The 21589-nt window shown below is 41.6% G+C and overlaps 1 protein-coding gene across 4 annotated transcripts; it reads right to left on the bottom strand.

Annotated features, from left to right (window-relative positions):
• Window positions 1-114: 114 nt before the first annotated feature.
• Window positions 115-20849, bottom strand: GCFC2 (GC-rich sequence DNA-binding factor 2). Of its 4 annotated transcripts, none has more exons than XM_040554337.1 (18): window positions 20520-20849; window positions 18352-18462; window positions 16926-17084; window positions 16062-16277; window positions 15101-15186; window positions 13745-13860; window positions 12498-12684; window positions 11448-11571; window positions 9287-9365; window positions 7980-8092; window positions 7166-7365; window positions 6264-6417; window positions 5871-5992; window positions 4989-5065; window positions 4298-4364; window positions 1067-1213; window positions 655-779; window positions 115-428 (listed from the first exon to the last, which is right to left on the bottom strand). In XM_040554337.1, exons 1-18 carry the CDS (start codon window positions 20800-20802, stop codon window positions 314-316), a joined length of 2481 nt encoding a protein of 826 aa, XP_040410271.1. In that variant the 5' UTR covers window positions 20803-20849; the 3' UTR covers window positions 115-313. The 4 variants fall into 4 exon arrangements, with proteins under 4 accessions (XP_040410271.1, XP_040410272.1, XP_040410270.1 ...); XM_040554338.1 differs by having other exon boundaries at window positions 6264-6414; window positions 20520-20848; XM_040554336.1 differs by having other exon boundaries at window positions 6264-6414; window positions 16926-17087; window positions 20520-20848.
• Window positions 20850-21589: the final 740 nt, after the last annotated feature.

A 21589-nucleotide genomic window follows, 5' to 3' on the forward strand; every position in this document is an offset into this window, starting at 1 on the left:
TACTGGAAAGATAGGGAGTGCCTGTAATCCTTCCCAGAAGGATAAAAGCAATAAAGCTTTATTGCCATACATTTCAGGATGTCTGCAGTTTACACTGACAACTGTGCTTTTTTAAAATACTCCTTAACTTATGAGTAGATGGCAGTAGAATATATTTGGAAAAAAACTCCTCAAGTATTTAACAATAACACAGGGATGTCAACTGATTACCACTACATCTTTGGGTAGGCGGAGTCCACTAATTAAATAGAACTCTTTTTTTAGTGTGAATATCAGGCTTGTTTCAGTAATTTAAACACTGCTTCAAAAATCCCTACTTCCCAATTATGAATTTAAGATGTTCAAGTTTGTACTCTTCAATGAAGTCTTCAACAACACGCAGAGCCTTGACCTTCACCAACAGATGAATAACTTCTTTTGTTTCATCACTATAAAAAGATGAAAAATTGATATAGCAACACATGTACGCGCCTGACTTTAACATTAATAAACTTAAAACGTACTTAAAAGAGAGTCAGGCATCCCTCCTTCACCACCTGTAATTAGTGCCCCGGATACACTGATCAGTAGCAGGACCCAAAATCTAGAGCCTCAAACAACATGTTGACATGAAGTATATGAGGAAGCACTGAATCCCAAGGGATACACACATACCTGTGGTTATTCTTGTGAAGCACACGTGCACACTGCAGCAAATACTGGCAGAAGTTCAGTAACTCCGGAAGAGTTGATCCATTTCCAAGATCTTCGAACCATCTTTCTGGGAGGCACGCAACCACCTGTTGAGTCAAAGAATATTTTGTAAGTTTAAAAAGAAAAGTTTTTCAATAAAATCAAGTCCCGCTACTTCTGACAGGGACTTCTTTTAGCCAGTTCAGTCATTATTTAGTAGTATGTTTTTTCTTTAAAACCAGGATTATCATTACAAGCAGTTATTCTTAAAAACCCATAGACCAACGTTTGTTCTAAAATGTTTCACACACCAAGATCATGAAAAAAACCTTAAATGGTGCATGGTTACACTCCATCTTCAAGCTAGACCTGTCCTCACGTGAAAAAGCCTTACCTTATTACACTTTTCTATGTTATCCGGCCCTGGTGGTGTGTTTAAGAGGTTCAGAAGAAGGTAACGATTCAGCAGCTTGCTCAGTCCCAAATCACGGACCGTGTCTTCCTGTACAATCCCATTCCAAAGGAGAACATTTGAGAGCAGCTGCAGTGATGAAGAAACAGAATATGCATACTTGGTGGTTGAAGGTATGTTAAAACACAGTACTAGAACTTTTATCTTAGTAAGTGTCCATCCAACTGAAGTACTCAAAAAACAGGATTCACGCTCTCCAAATTTACTGTCAGCCACTAAGAAGCTGCATATAATAGACCTTATCAAGGAGAATAATTTTGTATGTGCCTATGAACTGTACCTCACTGTGTGTATACATGACCTCCCAAGGCAGGGAAGAGCATTTTACACTTCTAATAGGTTAACAATTTGCTAACACCCAAATAGAGAATACAGCTATACTTCATTCTTTTCAAAGGAAAGCTGGCAGTCAAGTCCAAATGCAGACAAAAGTACTAAGACATTGCCCCTACAAGGAATATGGACCAATAACAAGTCAGATCCAATTCTAAGTGAACCTCAGAGAATCTGAGACAGAAGTAAAATAAAAAGAAGTTTCTACATCTGCTCAGGATAAGGCTATTTCAAGTAACAACCTCAAGGAATGTTACCCTCACAGAAGCTGCATGTGGTCTTTGCAGTCGCCAGTCAAAAAGCACTCACAAAGCCCATCACTTTTGCAGATTTCTCTGGAGTACCTGACAGGACACTTCCATTTATGTGCAGGAGCTGCTAGACAAGTCAGGCTTTAGGAGAGCACAAAACACTGAAATCTCATCAGCTGTACTTCTGTATTAAAATAGCTCCTGACTCGCTTCTCACCTGGCCCAATTAGTATCCCCCCATACAATTTCTGGGCATGCTTTAGAGGCCACTCCTAAGAAGCAGCCTGCAGATGACTATCTGCTTGGAAAGACAGGGTTTAACGACATGAATGGGGGCTGCACAGTGGCAGTGCATCTCTGCCTGAGAAGAGTCTCGAGCACAGACGAGTTCTATTAGTATCAAACAGGTCTCAGGAGTTTAACACAGATGAGTTGCAGCACCCTGGGGTGACAGAATCACAGAATCGTCTAGGTTGGAAGAGACCTCCAAGATCACCTAGTCCAACCTCTGTCCTAACACTAACAAGACCTCCACTAAACCATATCACTAAGGGCTACATCTAAACGTCTTTTAAAGACCTCCAGGGATGGCAACTCGACCACTTCCCTGGGCAGTCCGTTCCAATGCCTAACAACCCTTTCAGTAAAGAAGTTCTTCCTAATATCCAACCTAAACCTCCTCTGGCACAACTTGAGCCCGTTCCCCCTCGTCCTGTCACCAGGCACGTGGGAGAACAGACCAATCCCCACCTCTCTACAGCCTCCTTTAAGGTACCTATAGAGAGCGATGAGGTCTCCCCTGAGCCTCCTCTTCTCCAGGCTGAACAATCCCAGCTCCCTCAGCCGCTCCTCGTAAGCCTTGATCTCCAGACCCCTCACCAGCTTTGTTGCCCTTCTCTGGACTCTCTCGAGCACCTCCATGTCCTTCTTGTAGCGAGGGGCCCAAAACTGAACACAGTACTTGAGGTGCGGCCTCACCAGAGCCGAGTACAGGGGGACAATCACCCCCCTAGACCTGCTGGCCACACTGCTTCTTATACAAGCCAGGATGCTGTTGGCCTTCTTGGCCACCTGAGCACACTGCTGGCTCATATTCAGCTGCCTATAAACCAGTATTCCCAGGTCCTTCTCTGCCAGGCAGCTTTCCAACCACTCATCTCCCAGCCTGTAGCGCTGCTTGGGGTTGTTGCGCCCCAGATGCAGGACCCAGCACTTGGCCTTGTTGAACTTCATACAGTTGACCTCAGCCCATCGGTCCAGCCTATCCAGATCCTCCTGCAGAGCCTTCCTTCCCTCGAGCAGATCGACACACGCACCTAACTTGGTGTCATCTGCAAACTTACTGAGGGTGCACTCGATCCCCTCGTCCAAGTCATCAATAAAGATATTAAAGAGGACTGGCCCCAGCACTGAGCCCTGGGGGACTCCACTAGTAACCGGCCTCCAACTGGATTTGGCTCTACTCATGCCTCTACTCCAGAAAAAAAGTGGAAAATAGTCAGACACCCAAAGCAAGACCATTTTGAACTACTCTCCATATCACCACTGTGACAGTGAAGATGGAAATCCAAAGCTAAAAGGAGAAAACTCCGGTCTGCAGCAAAAGACCCCAGGTCTGACTTCTAGGAACACACATGCATTTGGCAACATATTTTAAAATCAGGTAATACACAGTCTTAGAAATATTAGAAGGTGGAACCAGAATCCTAGGTCTGCCTTGGTTTTGCTGGGTGTCCAAATCATCAAATGCTAAGCTCCATCTTGCCCTCTCTGCATCTGTCCGTGACAGACACAGTAGCTCACCCCAGGAGTGAAGGTGGCGAGTCCTTTGCCAAACAGCCCTGAACACATCCAGATCTCCAGGCTTTTTTTTTCCTTATTTACAAGAAGCTCTGCATCATGACAATAGGAAACCTATGAAGGGCCGGACATCACAGATGCAGGGGAACTGCAATATTGTCTGTGATTTTAATGGGTTTTCATGCATCTAAATCTCATCTTTAGTACAAATACACTCCCTAAAGGAGGCAGATCTTAGTGGGAATTGAATCACGGGTATTCAGAAATTCCCAGCTTAGCACTCCAGAAGTAAAACTATACTGATGGGCTTATATGAATGTGCAGTGAGTATATCCAACAATAGGGGCAGCATTTGTGCTGTGGGCATGTACTGAGGGAACAGACCTGATAATAGATTGACAAGCACAGAATCACAGAATTGAAGGGGTTGGAAGGGACCTCGAAAGATCATCGGGTCCAACCCCCCCGCCAAAGCAGGTTCCTTACAGCAGGCTGCCCAGGTAGGCGTCCAGACGGGCCTTGAATATCTTCAGTCTCTTGCAAAATATGTACCAGTTGGGTAAACAAAGTGCTCATTTATAGTTGTTTTTTAAATCATCACACATGGGTTGATAAAAAGAATATATCCTTCACTGAAAAAAGTAGGTATCCATCCTAATACGTTAATCTCTCAGGAATCAGATTTGTCTGAAAATACATTTCCTTGACTGCTGCAAAGTATTTTTAACTACAATACTTTTCGAAGAAAAGACAGGTATTTTTTCTTTACCTTAACAGCTGACCAAAAACGTCTTTCTTGAAATTTTGAACCTGGTGATGATTTATCTTCCACAGTGCTGGTCATGAAAATAAGAAAAAAGGTGAAATAAGGATTTTGTTTTTAAAAGAACATAAGCAGACAATTGATCTCAAACACTGATGAATTACAATTACGGAATTCTTTCAGTAGTGACAACCAGGTGAAGGGAAACAGCTGTCAATTTAAACCCATTATAATACAATTACTATAAAATAATTCCCGATAAAATTAGCAATCAGAAGCACCTCATTCCCATCTCTGAAAGAGTGTTCAGTAATAAGCATCAAGAATATAAACCCTACTTTACAAATGACCTGAGGAATCAAGAGCAGCAGGGGTAAAAGACCACCTAAAAATAACACAGGCCCTCAGATACTGTAAATGACTACAGCAAAACCAGACTGTGGAGTGGACCTCAGGTACTGGAAAGCTTTTAGTTACAGGAACAAGTAAGCATCAAGTCCACCGTGGAGTTAATATTTACAAACTCCTAACAAGAGTGAAGCTTCATAACCTTTCCTACAATGGAACAGTAGGAGGCACGTTTGTCCCATTAGCTGCTAATGAATATCTACAATATTTCACCTACATCTGTGGGGAAGAGGTGTACAGAAATAAAATTTAAAATAAAGAGGTAAAAAAAATCCTGGAGTCAGCTTACCTTTTAGGATACAGAGGAATAAAGACATCTTCCTCTATAGATTTCTTCATCCTTAGGACAACCTCGTTAATCAAATCCTGTTTTAAAAAAATTAACACGTCTTCACAAGAAAAAGACTTCATCTTCCATTTAAAACGATTTCAATTTTGTTAATCTAGGAACGTAACAGATATATAGGTGCCACTTGCATATAAAACACAGATCACAGCTACATTAAAGAACTGTTGTCACGTCTCAGCTTTAAACCATCCCTTTTGGATAACCCTTAAGACGATTGTTGTTGGTTTTTGTTGGTTTTTTGTTTAAGTTATTTCCTGCTGCCTTGCAGCCATGAAATTCTCTATAAAAATCACCACAGATAGGATAGTATGTGTTTTGGGGGGAATGTGTTGAGAACATTTTAAGTTTGGGGATTTTTAAATTTTAAAATTTCTGCTGTGAAGAACAACAAAGGAATCCTCTTTTTTCTACTCAATAGCTACTTAAATCTTACAAGCTGAACACTGGAGTATTGCTAGCATTTATATCTCAAATTTTGAAAGATAATTAAATGCAAAACTGAAACTTCTAACCATTACTATTGTCATAAGCAGAAAGATTAGATCTATGATGGGAGTTTTGATAGGTACAGGCAGAACTTTCCTAGGAACAGGGGCTGATTTCTGCCTTAGAAGTATCCCATCTTCTACCACCATCAGTAAGGACAGCATCAGACTGGTAAAAGTCAACTATTAAATCTTCTTACTATAAGGTGACAAAACAAGTAAGTGCTCAGAACTGGAAAACTTCAGGACAATGTTGTAAGTGCACATAACGAGCATACATAGTAAGTGTGGACAGTGGATGAAGTTCTTCCTTTCTCGGTACCATAAGAGCTTTTACCTCTTTCGCTTTTCTGCCTTCACTTTTGGACGGAACTTGTTTTTCAAAGATATTTCTGCAAAGCTGTACAAGGTTCTCAGTCTGTGAAGTTGATAAAGGATCCCACACATTCTGTACAAATGCTGGAAAAAAGGAATTTAAATTCATAATATCCAAGTGGTTATCTGCTCTAGTTTCAAGGCATTAAAACGTAATGGAAGCAAACATTTAAAAAGCTAAGCCTCTCATTTACAATAATCTTACAAGAGGCTACTTTAGCCTTATTCTGTGGAACCACGTAATCACTACATCTTGGAATGATTATATACCTAACATTAATTGATAGTTATCACTTACTTATGGTTTCATTGCTTACAGCAAACAACAAACATTTTCAAGACAGCCTTAACATACCTGTAATTTTTGGTAGAACAGTTTTCTCAATCACTCTAGGCAAGACTTCTTGATCAGGATCATCATCCCGTTTTGATTCAGATGTGTTTTTCGCATTACTGAATTCTTCTACAGCTCGGAACCAGGGCATCTCTCCCAGGTCTGTAAAACTCTGCTGAAAGATCATTCCTATTAGTTGTCAGCTGGGCAGGATTGAAAAGAAAAGCTCCATGCAAAAATACATCCCGTGATACCACAAAGATTCTCACTTAATTTTAGATGCATCCTTATCACTGAATGGGCCAAAACAACAAGTTAAAAAATTGGATTTCAAACTAGAATTCAAAGGGTGGGGTTGTCTTCAAATAACTCGGGAGAATTCTTTTTACAAGGGGTGGTGCAAAAGGACCAGGGGATAAGGGAGAACAAAGTTAAGAAGATTCTAATTCTGAGATCCTTAGAAATTAATGGATGTGCTATGCATAGGAAGAGCTACACCTCTTTCTTCATATTAGTACAGATGAAAACGATTCATATACAAAAATAACTTGGCAGGAAGAAACAGACCTTCTCCTTCTAAATAACATACTTTTATCTCAAGCTCTGGAATGCCCCCACAATCCAAATGACAATGTTCCCATACAGAAGTCTTCCCTGCAAAGAGCGGGCCTCTGCCCTGTCATACTTTGAGCTGCCAGAAATACTCACAGATCTCACCAACTAACAAGAATGAGTAAGGCAGAAAAGCCAAGTTTACTAAGACAGCACAGACCAGAAATGTAACAGGTTTTACTGAGCACTGCCTACTGCTTCAGATACCCAGATACCCCCTACAGCTTCTGATACCCAGAAGCCTAGAGGTCACCTCTGCCATATAATACAAACAATTTTTCCACAAAAATGAAGTTTGATGATGCACCTACCTCAAGAGGATTCCAATTTATTAACTCAACTCTGATCAATGGATTTAAAAGCTTAGGCAGGCAAAAACTGACGTAAGCGTCACAATAAGAATCAGGAAACTTCTCTTTCCATTCCTGGAATTTCAACAGGATTTTTCTGATGTCACAAAAATCTGCATGTACATCTTCAAAGATTTTCCTACTATCCTCTAAAATGTTATCTATGGATAATATTCATTGGGAATAAAAAGAAACAATCACTGAATTTATTGAGGCACAAGCTGAATAGTTTATGAATCTATAGGACACAAGAAATATCTATATGATAATTGCATTTGTCATTTATCTTTCACACATCTTACACTGAAATGGGTTTTAAAACTGGCTCTCTGGAAAGCCCTTTATCAGGAAAAACCAGAAGACCACAAAAAGACAGACTTCTTTATGAACTATTGCACAGATTTATACATCTGCTGTTTCAAACTTTGTATCAGACTCCTACAATTTCAGACCTGAAAATCCCTCTGCTGTTATCCAGAAAAAAGTTATTACGCCTTTCCCAGCTCCTCCTAACCCACCTATTCAAGGCAATTAAAATCTTGAATCAAAATTCATTCATTCCATCTTCAGAAAACAAATTGATTAGACAAAAAAACTACGACCTTAGATCTATTCTTCCCAAGTAATTAGTCACTGTCTGAATGCATTTCTTCTCTGTAGCACAGAAGAAATGACATAATTCATACGTAATATTTCTTCACTTTTCTTTGAAAAGTTATTAAAAATATCAGAAACTAATTTTGTTATCATACATCATATCAAGACTGGCACCAACCTTTGCTCTTCTGGAATTCAGTCACTTCTGTTGGAGTCAGTTCATCATCACTTGACATGCCTTCATGGTGGTCGGCTTTTTGTGACTGCTCTCTCACCTGCCGCCTGCAAGTCCTGTATTTGTAATGAGCTCAGATGAGTTACCATTCCCCATGTACTTACATGGAAGGAAGCTTATTGAGAAATAATCCAGCTTCAGAAATACACTAAAAACACATAGTGAGAGCAAAAACCTAAGGAAATGCAATGGGAAGCAGTAGTAATTACGTAACCATAAGGAGCAAGAACTGTGGAACAAGGAGGTACTTTGTGAAGTGACATAAAGGAGGTTACAAGAATGTCTCGTCTTCCTCATCGCCACGCAGGAACCTTTACTACACCTCATCCCTACTGAGGGCTCTAACAACTCATCCCACCCGGTACACCAGACATCTAGCATGATACTGGAGATACTATCCCTGACAGTCTTAGTACATAGGAAACTACTGAGCCCTCAGTCTGTCACTGAGGTTCCAGATAGCTTGTGCAACAGCCCGCATAAAAATTGTGACAGCACTCAAGTGTCAGCTCAAAAAAAGCTATTGCCATGGCACCAAGCATCCTAACAGCTTGCAAAATCAACAGCTTACATGTCACATAGAAATTATATATGTCATGCAAATGACATGCATAAATACCTCAGGTATTTATATCAATTAGCAGACATGGTTTGCTTTAACTTAAGAGGTTTTTAGCACATTGTTTTTCATCCATTCCAATTCCAAATTTCTTACTGCAAAGCACAGTTATGAGTCAAGGCACCAATGCAACTGAAACAGTTTCAAAGCTCCCAGTAACTTAAAAAGCAGCAGTCTCTGAACACTAAAACCCAAGATGTAGTATCTGGCCTACACTGACTGAGGATGGGCTCGATGTTGTACTGCTTAACTCACCACCACCGCCCCCAGCAGCAACAGTACTTCCAGCCTGTTTTTGTTACTTATGCAATATTACAAGAACGTATTTCTGTATAAGGTCACAGTATTATCTATTACACCAGGGAGCGAAAAAGCTCCTCTCATACAGTTTTGTAATCAGCCCTACTTAAAGGCTTGTTATTTTAAAATAACAAGACCTGAATCAGTATGGAGAGAATTACATTAATGAATAGATTTTTTCCAAATAGTTTGAGCTCTAGAAGGCAAATACTTTTTTTGGTGTAATCTTACTTAATAATCCTTTAGATTTACATTCATCACTGCGTAAGTGACAGGAAACCAGTGTGCCATACATTTATCAGAATTAGCTGTACATATACATAATAGCTACCTTCGATGTTCACACGCTTTCAGAAGCTCCATCTTTCCATCATCTTCCAATCCGCCGTTAGTTGGTTTGTCTTTCCCAGCTAACAGAAGACAGAAACAGACAAAAGAAAACAGTATGATTTAAAAGTTCCTATTTTCTCAAATGCAAAAATGATTCTTCTTCTATCGTTCTTCATTTGGAAAACAGCCAAAGAAAACAAAACCTCCTGATCAAAAACTAACAGTCTCCAGTGTAAAGCACAGCAAATATTGCATGTTAAATGCATGATAGTCAGGTGTGGCTGTTCCTTTTTAACAGCTGATGGAAGGGGAGTTCGAAAACATTCCAGCCAATAATCACCGCTTCCCAGTCCTGGCCAGGAATGGAATTGTCTTCCACAATCTGCTCCTAGCAGCGTGAAAGGCATGTGGAGGGACTTAATTAGCCTGTATGTCAAAAAATGAAACTATGCAATAAATTGAGTAACTTCGGGGTTTTAGTTAGAACACTGCAATGGAGGTTAAATCCCCAGTTTACATTATTCAAGATCATTGAATTTCAATTTCAAGACTAGTCAGCTCCTCACTATTTCTTCTTACGTGGATCTCCTTGTGGGACCCAGATCACTCCTTACTCTCATTCTCAAAGCATTTTCTACTTGGACCATTCATTTGTATCAGCATCAGCTGGCTGGTGTGTGCACAGCATACAAAAAAGCATCCTACCGCTTAAGTATTCCAGTATAAGGAAAAACATCATTTCCACTAAATTAAAACACAACTAACAATTAAAAGCTCTGTTAAGCATTCAAGTACAGTTCCATTTGTAATAAGCTGAAAATAAAAAAAATAATAGCTACTACTGACACAAACAAGTACTCTTTTGTTCTAAAGACCTGCTGTCAGTCTACCACATCATTTTACAAAATTACACATGCTGCTGGTTCTCTCCAATCAGCCTTTTATCCTGTGTAGTCAGAGTACTGAACCCACGGTTGGTTGTTACCAGAAATGGGTGCATCTGGCCTCCATCTGTTCACAGCACCTCCAAGCACATCGCTGTTTGCTTTGCCTAAACAGCTTTAAACTGGATTTTTTTTGTTTGTTTCTTTAAACAGCAACAGCTAAAGATTCACACTGCACACAAACAATGCATCGGCGTGGAAAGAAAACACGAGATGAGAAAACTGTAATCACTTTTCCTACAGCAACTAAAAGATTTGTGTAAGGGTTTTTATCCAAAACACAAACAGCTTCTTTCTTCATGTCCTTCCCTTCATATAATTGTCACTGAAGAGTCTGAAATCTATATTGTGAGCATACACTTTGCCTTAAAGACACACTAATGTAAAGTCACGTTGCCCAATAAATGCATTGCTTTTTTCACATATTCACAAAAGGCAGAACCCCGTGCCAGCAAGCTTTCAGAGAATCACAGGATGACTTGGGTTGGAAGGGACCTTCAAGATCATCCAGTTCCAACCCCCTGCCATGGGCAGGGACGCCACCCACTAGATCAGGTTGCTCAGGGCCTCATCTAACCTGGCCTTGAACACCTCCAGGGATGCGGCATCCACAGCCTCTCTGGTCAACCTGTGCCAGTGCCTGAGTGTGAAGAATTGCCTCCCAAACTCTAATCTCAATCTCTTCTCTATTAGTTTAAAATCATTCCCCCTTGTCCTGTCGTTATCTGACTGAGCAAAAAGTAGCTCTCCATCTTTTTATAAGCCCCTTTTAAGTATTGAAAAGCTACAATAAGGTCACTCCGGAGCCTTCTCCAGGCTGAACATCCCCAGCTCTCTCAGCCTTTCTTCATAGAGGTGCTCCAGCCCTCTGATCAACTTCGTGGCTCTCCTCTGGACCTGTTAGTCTTTCCCCAGCTTAAGACCTACTAGAAAACTGACTCCATTTCTCCTTTTAAATACTGAGATAATTGCCAAGGTTAATAACCCAAAATTAGTACTCGGTCATGTTATATTCACTAGTATACCAGAAAAAAAGAGCATTATGGGCCTTACTGAGGTACGGATTTCAACTTAGATACAGTGCAACATGTTTACTGACAATATGAAGGGGAAAGAAGATGAAAAGTGGGAATAAAATACCATCCAAAAATTAACTGTGTATTTCTGCTTAAAGAATGAATGTTTCAATAAGAAAGTAACTTGTGACTTCATACTAACTTGTCAGATGCTGAATATAAGCAGATTCAATTTTCAGCTCATCTTGCCTTCGTTTCAACACTGCCATGGCTCGTTGCTGAAGAAGTGCATGTGCAGCCAATTCCAGCTCATTAATGTATTTCAGCTGAAATATAGCAAACAGTAATCAGGTTTGAAATAAAAAAAAGAAAAAAGAAAGTGTTTCCATGGATTTTCAACCACAGCAGTGAAATTAGAACTGAAGTACTAAAGATTGAAAGTTCCTGCTCACTGGAGGTTTTCAGGCTGTTTTTTTAAGACTGAAAAACAAATTAAATTGCTTATCAAAGAATTACCTAAGACTTTATGCAAAAGTACTCAACAGGACACTTGTGTAACAGTTTGCTTTCAGTTTGCCTTTGAGCCACTAGCCATTAAAGGAAAAATATTAACAAGCACTTGCTCTCTTTAGGGTTACACAAAAAGACTCACAACTGCAATGCAATTGGCATAAATTAGATTTGATAGCACTATCTATACAGGACACTTTCACCGAAGCTGAACTTTAGGCAGCCTCTCCCCATGTCCAAACCTCCCCTCATCTTTTGAAACAGATAATGTTTCAAGAAACAGATAGAGCAGATAACAGACAAATCCTTACACAGCTCAACTAAATCAATCCCAATTCAAATCTAACATGAAATCCTTATTACCTCCATTACATAACAGAAGTCACATACATTTTGAGATCCGCAAAGTGAATTTAAGCCCCACCTCTTGTTCAACTTCAGCACACTCCGGTTATTGTACATATACAAAACTCCCCCCAGTAAGATTTTTGGTTTTATCCATCAGAATCTAGGTGAGACCACAGACAAGTCAGTATACCTATACTAGTTTGATCATTACCAACCCTCACCATGACCTCAAGTTTATTTCTCTTTAATTTTGTTTCCTGTTGTATTCAAATTTGAGTTTTTAATTGTGTAGTGTCCTTTTTACTATCATTTCCAAACAAAAAGCCCTCATCTTCTCATCTTACATTGACAGAACGCACCTTTACCATGATTTAAAAAAAATATATACACATACTTTTTCATTCAAACAGTTTATCAAGTTTTCTACATATGTCTTCATGGCCCTGTAGAATTTGTAATTCAAAGCAGCATCTGAAGACTTCTCTAATTCCTCAACAGTCATCTTTGAGCTTTCAATGTCCTGCATATATTTTTCGTACTCCCTCTGGTGGGCACAGTGCACATCCTGCAATGATGTTATCCTAAAAAAGGAAAACCCAGACAACTGAAACTATTGCCAAGTTAACAGCTAATGCATTCCAAAACGTTTTCTCCCCACTAAAATAAAGCATAAAATCTTTGCCTGTGCTAAGAATAGCACTTGCATTTGAGCTAAGAAGCATTGAAAGTTATATGCGTGCCAGCATTTGCAAGAGTATGGGGTGTGGGCAAGCATCAGGCTTTGGAGAATCAGATATCACTTATGTGGTGATAGTTTTGAAAGCACCACTGACATTTTACCTAGACTCCTCAATACACTGTGCTTCTCAAAAAAATGAAAAAGTTGAGTGGTATCACATTAAATTGATTCTAGTCAACATAAATTCAGTAAAACTATAGCACATGTCAGTATGTCCACAACTGCTTCTGGCTGAGCTGGCTCTGAAGGATGACAGGGGATGGCTTACCTTGGGATGCCTGACCCCAGCTGTCCTGCCCAAACACCCTTTTGGGGGTTCCCAGTTCCACCCAAGGACATTTCAGCTGCCCATACAGCAGCTGCTGAACAGCTAAAAAGTCACAGCTTGGCACAGTAAGGGGAAAAAAAAAATCACAGCATGGCTCGGAAGGGATCTTTAAAGATCATCTAGTCCCATCAAGACAGGTCCTAAATAGGCTGCACAGAATGTACTGCTGCTTTAGGAAATACTACACTATTTTTGCAGCTGTAAGAGGGATAGGATAGACTCCAGTGAGGGATTTTCCTCACTGTAAGAGGGATAGGATAGCCAGCTGCATCTGCCCTGTTTGAAGTTTTCCACGCTTGGCAAAGTTAATGTTGTACCTACACTCCTGTAAGAGCAAGCACAAAGATCCACTACTTTATTCTAGGTAATAAAATGCTGCTGAAAAGTTCAAGTACTCTAACAAAGCGCTGCCAAGTTAAAAGTTTGTAATACTGTGCTAGACATATTGGCATGTTAACCCAAAAATCCTCCAATATTCAGGAGAAAGAATAAAAATCAGAATAAGAATAATCTCTTATTCTGCAACAAAATGATCACAGACATCTGAGAAGTTAATACTAAAAGCAGTATTTACCTTTCAGTCAGTCGCTTTTTTACAATTTCCAAGCTCACAGGTGGTAAGGAAACAGAGGTATCAAACTTGGGTTTAGCTGGTTGAGATTTACACAGGGAAGCATCATTGTAAATTTCCTGAAAGAATTGTAACTGTTAATTTTTAAGCCACAAATTTAATGAGTTTAATACACATTTTATTAAGTTCTGCCTCTGCAGCTTTATAGATCAACAAGAAAATTTGAACATACAAGGCATATGATAAAAACATACGTGTTTCAAAGATTAAATTCAATAATTTTTGTAAAACATATGCAAGGATAACTGAATATAAAAACTGTATATACATTGCATCAATACCGTCCATACATACATAAACAGCACAAAATTTGTAATTTAGAGTGCATTAAAGTTGCTCTCTTCTTGGTCTGAAGACTTTAATCACCCTAGTGATACATAATGACAGCTGAGACCTCACTAATACTACAATTTTAAATATAAAATGTAGAAATCATAAACTACAGTCAAGCAGTGATAAGGACAAAATTTTCATTCTGAAAACTCAGCTTGACTGTAATTGTAACCAAAAAAGGATTCCATTTTAGCTTATAATTTACATAACATACTACATTCTAAAACAGTAGAAGCTTGTAAGTTAAAACCTAACCAAAACACAATTAACTGAAGCAATCAAGTCCATGACTAACAAGGCTTGTAACAGTTTTTGCCATTTCCTGAACAGCAGAAATTAAAGGTTTTGCAGAAACAAGTTGGGCATGAGGGCCAATCATGCTGGATTTGAAACTCAAAAGATCGATGCAACTTTCCCCCAATCCTCTAACTGCTCCCACTTAACAAGCACCATTTTCTACAATTGTGCCTTCTGAAATAAAGAATTGGTCTTTCAGATTTTCCTCATCTGATCCAGATTTGATGATTTAAACCAAAAACAAAACTACCTCTACAGAAAACACATTTTTGCCAGTTATTTAACAGAAAAAATAAGACCATTCTGCCTAAATGAAAAAAACGATTGCCACCCAACAGAAATTTGGTACTGATGAAATAACCAATTTGGCTTTGCATCCTTTTATACTGCAGTATTTGAGAAATCTTGCAGTCAAGATCCCTGGGTTCATCTCTGCTTCTCCCAAGGTGTTCCTTCACAAGTTGTTAACCCCTTGAGGCGTTACAATATCCTTCTTCTGAACAGCATCGCAGAGATCACAAATTGTCATTATCACCTTTTCCTGGAATAATCAGCACCAAACTTCCTAAAAATCTCTTTGACTCAGCAGAAAGGAGATATGACTCCAGAACAAGCTCTCTTGCCTATGAGCAAAAAGCAACTTTCAGTGGTTAAGAAAGCACATATCACCTGAGAGAGCTTGACAGCTTTCTTTATTTGCTGTTCTTCCCACCTCATTTGTGCTTCATCTTCACTTGACTCATCACTGACAGACACTGGAAGTTAAAACAATCATTAGTACAGTACTTACGTCCTTACATACCTCCCTATTCCCTGCCCAATACTTCTCCTCCCTCAAAAACAACACTTCCTATAGCCATTACTTGAAGTGATGTACACAAAAAACGGCAGATGAGAAGTCTGCACATGAAGGACTTCGAAACAGGAAGTCTTGGAAATGGCAATTGGAATTTGTAGAACTGATAATAATATTCATTTTCTCAACATAGTGTTTCTCAGACAACTACTATTGCAGCACCAGGCGCACAAACACCTCACTTATGTTTCAAAGCAAAATTATATAAAATGTAAGTACAGTTATACTGTAACGGGACATTATACAGAGCAAATCCTTGAGTGATCCAAAACATATGCTCTACTACAGATACAAAAGTATCTCATTAGCATTGATTAGAATTACAGAATTAGCTCATAGCTACGCAATCCTTATAACCATTATTTAAATGAGAACAATTTTTTTTTCCCTCCCCCTTTTCAAGAAGGGCCATAACATCAATGTGGGTAGACCACTGGGAGGAATGGAACATAAATGGGAGACAAGATTTAGAAAACTTACTTAGGACGATTGTTCTTACACCAGTTTCATACACTTTAAATGTTATGCCTTCAACAAGGCTTTTTTTTTTTCCCCTCTCCAGTCAGCAAGGTCAAGAATCATTGTAAAAGTTTTTCCTCAAGGCATCCTGCACCCCTATATTAGTGAAACCTAAAGCAGGTAAACGTCTCATATAAAACTCAAGCACCAACTTTACAGCTTTTTGCCAAGACCCCCCCCGGAGCAAATTCTCTCATTCTTCCAGATGTCAGCAAAACAAGGACACAGCCAGTGGGAAAAACGGCCCAAACTCACCCATGTGTTCAGTCATTCTCTGCCTAAGAGTTCTCATTTTCGGAGCAAAATTGAGATTCTTCATATCAGGCTCATCTTCACTCTCTTCACTGCTTTCTCTTCTCCGAGAAACCTGACGACCATTTGAAACATCCAGTGGAAGATAGTCAGCCTGTGTCCTGGCTAAGAGACGTTTCCTCCGAGCAGACTCAACACAAGCTGCACTGGGGATATTAACTGCATTGAAGAGAAAAAAAATCCAAGTAACGCTCTGTATTGTTCCTAATGTCAATAACCACCGCAGTTCAAGTTCACTGTACAATTCTGATTACAGGACAAGATATTTTTCTTGGAACCTTACCATATAATGTTACAAGTGAATATAAGCAGGTGGAAAGACATCCTTAAAAAGCAGCTCAATCGAAAAAACAAAACTCAGACTTTTTCTTTCAAATAATCACTAGCCTGTTGTCCTTTTTCCCATCTCCTCAAAGGATCAAGGTGACTGAACTAATGCAGTTCACAAAGAAATCAAAAGTTTACAAATAAGACAGCATAGATGAGGTTAAATTCTAATCTCAAAGTGAATTATGCATCATTAAAGATCAGTTTTTTCACTGCCTTTCTTCCAAAAGGAATGGTTACAATTTTTGATCCATTTCCTGAAATTAACACAGAACCACAAACATTCGCAGTCAAAAACATTGGGGAACTATCGCTGTGCTTTCAGAAGGGTCAGCCTCAACTCAGCACAAACAAGATGCTTACATCTTACATGATTTTAGCTAAGTGGGATTCATCTCACCTGTCTTATCATGTACTTTCAAACAAAAGAAGTTGTAATACTACTTCTAAAAAAATAAATAAAATACATCCACCACTGACCTGGTGATAAATCCTTCCTCCTCCCTGGAGGAGTGGATTCATTTTCAGAGTCTGCGCTGTTGTTGTCCTCACTTTGTGAAGAATAACTTTCCTCCTCCTCCTTCTCCTCTTCATGCATGTCTTCATTGTTACCAGTTCCAGGCTCCAAATCACAGATTTCTGCTGTAAGTGAAAGAAGTAAGACATGATTTCAGTTTTGGCTGCTGAAATGTGATGTGCCATTAACTGTTTTACTAAATTACTATTTAGTTGCTAGTAACTGTTTGGACTGTATGACCAAAGACTGGTCACACATCTATTTCCACCCGTCCTTATCAAAACAGGCCAAACCTTCACACATTCCAGTACAGTTATTTACAGCCCAAATCTCATCCGGAATTGAAGCATCTGTGGCAGCCCTGAACTAACACATTCTTCTGAGAGACAGAGCACATTTGTACACGCAAGAGCAACACATAAGCTCCCAGCTGACATCTGATTTATGTCTTCATAGGTCACAGCTTCATTTCATAAAGGGGGGGGGGGGGGGTTGATTGTTTTTAGCACTAACAATGACAGAGCTTGTACTTAAGTAGTAAAGATCAATTTATGTTTTGTCTCTGATTATCTTTGAATTCTCTAGAAACACTGCTTTCTCTTCAGTCTGCCACCAGACTATTGAACATGCCACCAGTTATGAGTAAGGCATACTTTTATAAGAAGTTACTAAAGATTTATTTGAACCACAAAGGAAATTATATCTCAACCTAGTCTATTTTTATCTAGCAGTAGCATTACAGCATATCTGTGAAATGCCAGAGGTGTCAAAGAGGTAAAGAGAAGGGAAGAGAACATCTTATACACACTTGTAAAACAGACAAACCCCAAATATCCCACTAAGAAACTTTACTAAGATTCATTAAGACTTAGAATATTAACAGAACAATCAAGGCTATTGATGGCATCCAATTAAGATATCCACATTTTAATAGCAAAGTTTAATAACACAAAGCTTAAGGTTTACCTTAAGCTCCATCAAACAAAAACTTATTAAGCTCACATTAGATCTGAATTTGTGCGCTAAGAGAACACTGCAAACTGACAGTAACCAGCAGTGAATAGTTGCCACAGTTTTAAAGTCATGATGCTGTGACATTTGTCACATGTTTTTAATCTACTGATATACTACAGAGGTTCTGCATACTCAGCTCTTCTCAGGAACTCCAAGTTCTGACCCCCTTTTAGCAAGGTCAGTAACGAAAAAAATAAAATCGGTAGAAACGGATTAAAATTATAAGCTTGTAAAGTAACACTGCAAGTATCATCCCAGAATCAAATAGCAAATAGAAGGCATCTAACAGTATTGAGGCATAACTCTTAATTTACTGATTTCATAATGTTTTCATAGAACTAATGTAGAAAATCTTTTAACAGTAGAAGTACGTACTTTTGCTTTCTTCTACTTCTCTCTGTGCAGGCAGCAGGCTTTTCTTCTTTTGAATTCTAAAGGTTACTTCATTGAAGGACGGCTTTTTGATTTTGAAAAGTTCTTCATCACCTGGAGAGATAAAACACAATGACTCAGAGACATATTGACAAAGTACTGTATATGCGTGTATATATATAAACCAAATAATCCCTACATGCGCACATGCACTTACATGTGCATTCAGCATATATTTTGAAGCTCTGGCTGCTTCTATCTAACTTCTAACTGATTATCTAGCTCTGACTAACTTCTGTCTAACTATCACTTTATCGCTCAGGATCCATCACTTCTGAATTTACAACTGTGGAGCTTAGCCTCCTTGACAGAGCAACACCTCCCCTAGCACAACCTGAGGCCATTTCCTCCTGCCGTATCACTTGTCACCTGAGAAAAGAAACCAACACCCTGTTCACTGCAGCCTCCTCTCCCGTAGTTGTAGAGAGCCACAAGGTCTTCCCTGAGCCTCCTCTTCTCCAGACTACACAACCCCAGTTACCCCAGCCACTCCTCTTAAGTTCTGTTTTCGAGTCCCTTCACCAGCTTCATTGGTCTTCTCTGAGCTCCACCAACTCTTCATCCTTATTGCAGCAGGCTACCTTTCTGTTTTTTCAAGTTTTCTCTAGCTCTACAAAACTTTCCAATGTGTGCCACAAGCACACAAAGAGACATCAAAGTGCTGTTACAGGCACGTCTCTCCTAAACCCCACAACATCCATAACACAGGATCCCAACTTGTGTTCAGAGGAAGATGCATAGAAGGGACCTGCGGCCCACCAAACAACCAGCACCCCCACTGTACTGGGTTTACGTGGCAAGGGTTTGGTAGCAGGGGGCTGCAGGGGTGGCCTCTGTGAGAAGAATCCAGAAGTTGCCCCATGTCAGTGTCAGGTAAGAGCCAGCTCCAGCTGGCTCCAAAGGGCCCACCACTGGGCAGAGCTGAGCGCTGCGGCCTGTGCAGAGGCCCCTGGTGGAGCAGGCTGTCCCCCTGCAGCCCATGGAGCAGATCTCCACGCTGCAGCCCCCCCGTGGAGGAGCCCCCGCTGGAGCAGGTGGATGTGGCCTGGAGGAGGCTGCGGCCCATGGAGAGCCCCCACAGGAGCAGGCCCCGGGCCGGAGCTGCAGCCCGTGGAGAGGAGCCCACGCAGGAGCAGGGGGTCTGGGGGGAGCTGCCGCCCGTGGGGGACCGCTGCCCGTGGGGGACCCGTGCTGGAGCAGTTTGCTCCCAGGGGATGAACCCCGTGGTACGGAGCCGTGTGGGAGCAGTTCTTGAAGAGCTGCTGCCTGTGGCAGCCCCTGCAGGCTCAGTTCAGGAAGGACAGCATCCCGTGGGAGGGACCCCACGTGGAGCAGGGGCAGAGAGGAACCGTGAAGGAGCAGCGGAGACCAAGTACTAGGGTCTGACTACAATCTCTTATCATAGAATCATTAAGGTTGGAAAAGACCTCCAAGATCATCTGGTCCAACCATCCCCCTACTGCCGTCACCCACTAAACCATGTCCCTAAGCACCACGTCCAACCTTTCCTTGAACACCCCGAAGGAATGTGACTCCACCACCTCCCTGGGCAACCCGCCCAATGTCTGACTGCTCTTTCTGAGAAGAAATGTCTCCTCATTTCCAACCTGAACCTTCCTTGGCACAACTTCAGGCCATTCCCTCTAGTCCTATCACTAGTTACCTGTGAGAAGAGGCCAACCCCCAGCTCCCCACACCTTCCTTTCAGGTAGTTGCAGAGAGCAATAAGGTCTCCCCTGAGCCTCCTCTCTTTATATATCGTATCTGTTCCCTGTTTCCTTGCACCACTCGGGGGGAGGAGGTGGAAGAGGGTGGATGGGGCGAAGGTGGTTTTAGTTTGCTTTTAGTTTCTCACTGCTCTAGCCTATTAGCAATAGGCAATAAATTGTATTGATCTCCCTGTGCGGAGCCTGTTTTGCCCATGATAACCGACGGGCGATCTTCCTGCCCTTATCTCACCCCCGAGCCCTTTTTGTCCCATTTTATCCCCTTCCAAGAGGGGCAGCGACCGAGCAGTTACGGCAGACCCCAGCAGGACAAACCCCACCACCACGAAGCCACCGCGGCGGTGCCCAACGAAGCCGAGAACCCCCCGCTCTCCGCCCCCTCACCTTCCCGCTCCTCCTCGCTCCCGAAGCTCAGCACCCCCGCCCGGCTCCGCACCCCCGCTCCGCCCCGCACCGGCCGCTCTGCGGGCAGCGGCCCCTCCGCAGCGGCGGTGCCGGGGTCCTGCGGCGGGGCAGGGGCAGCGGCAGGGACAGGGACAGGAGCATGGCCAGGGTCAGGCTCAGCCCCCGGCTCCTCCTCGCTGCTGCTGCCGCTGGAGGCCGGGCGGCGCCGGGCGCGGAAGGTGCGCGGGGCGCGGCGGAACATGGCGCGGGGCGGGCCCGGCATCGGCTGCGTGCTGAGGGTGCGCGGCGGCCGCTGGCTCTGCCCCCTGCGGGGCGAGTCCCGCCTCTGGTCCCCGGGGAAGGGGAGGAGCGAGGGGAGGGGAAGGGAAGGGGAAGGGCCTTGCACAGGCTGAGGGGGGCGTGGAAAGTGTCATCCAGCTGAAGGCGGTCTGCGGGTGGGTGATTACTCAGACACGTGAAAATAAAATTTATTTGAAGGGCTGTGTGTGTGTGTGTTCGTGGTGGGGGTGGCCCTGATGGGTCTTTCCCCTGCCCCGCAGCTTGGTGCTACGTAGTTGTCAAAAAACAATCACGTTTTTTATTTTGTTTCTCTGGATTTAGCTCACTGAAGGAGGCAGGCGAATGCCAGCACTGTTAAGAGGGGATGGGAACAGAAGGATGGTGGGGTTGTGGCAAAGCAAGGACTTAAATTTAGTTTGTGTGGTGAGGGGCTGTACAGTGCCACATACCATCCCTCATCTCTGTGGTGAATGAGATCTGTGGAAAGAAAGCTTCAGGTCCAGCCCCTATGGTTACACCAGGAACAGGGCGAGTCCTTCAAGTAAGGCCTTTGTGTCCCAAGAGAAGTATCCAAAAATAGTGGACATTTGAAATGTTCTTGCTTAAATTGCTTCACCCCTCCCTCCTTCATCTGTAGGATGAAGATACCAATATTAACTTGCCTCAGGAATCACATGACGAAGAGAAACTGCGTTTGTGAAGCACAATGTGGTACAATAAGACCAATATAAAAACCCAAGAGAAAATTAAAATATTTCTAGTTAGTGCAG

Source organism: Cygnus olor, chromosome 3, assembly GCF_009769625.2.
Source record: "Cygnus olor isolate bCygOlo1 chromosome 3, bCygOlo1.pri.v2, whole genome shotgun sequence".
In the NCBI taxonomy this organism is placed as follows: Eukaryota; Metazoa; Chordata; class Aves; order Anseriformes; family Anatidae; genus Cygnus; species Cygnus olor.

Excerpts from the sequence above, each read along its gene's own strand:
- GCFC2 (XM_040554335.1), bottom strand. The coding sequence starts at position 20,802 with ATGCCGGGCCCGCCCCGCGCCATGTTCCGCCGCGCCCCGCGCACCTTC. Across the intron at positions 7,366-7,979 it reads TGAATTCCAGAAGAGCAAAG|ATAACATTTTAGAGGATAGT; the intron begins GTTGGTGCCAGT and ends TATTATCCATAG. Across the intron at positions 780-1,066 it reads ACATAGAAAAGTGTAATAAG|GTGGTTGCGTGCCTCCCAGA; the intron begins GTAAGGCTTTTT and ends TTGACTCAACAG.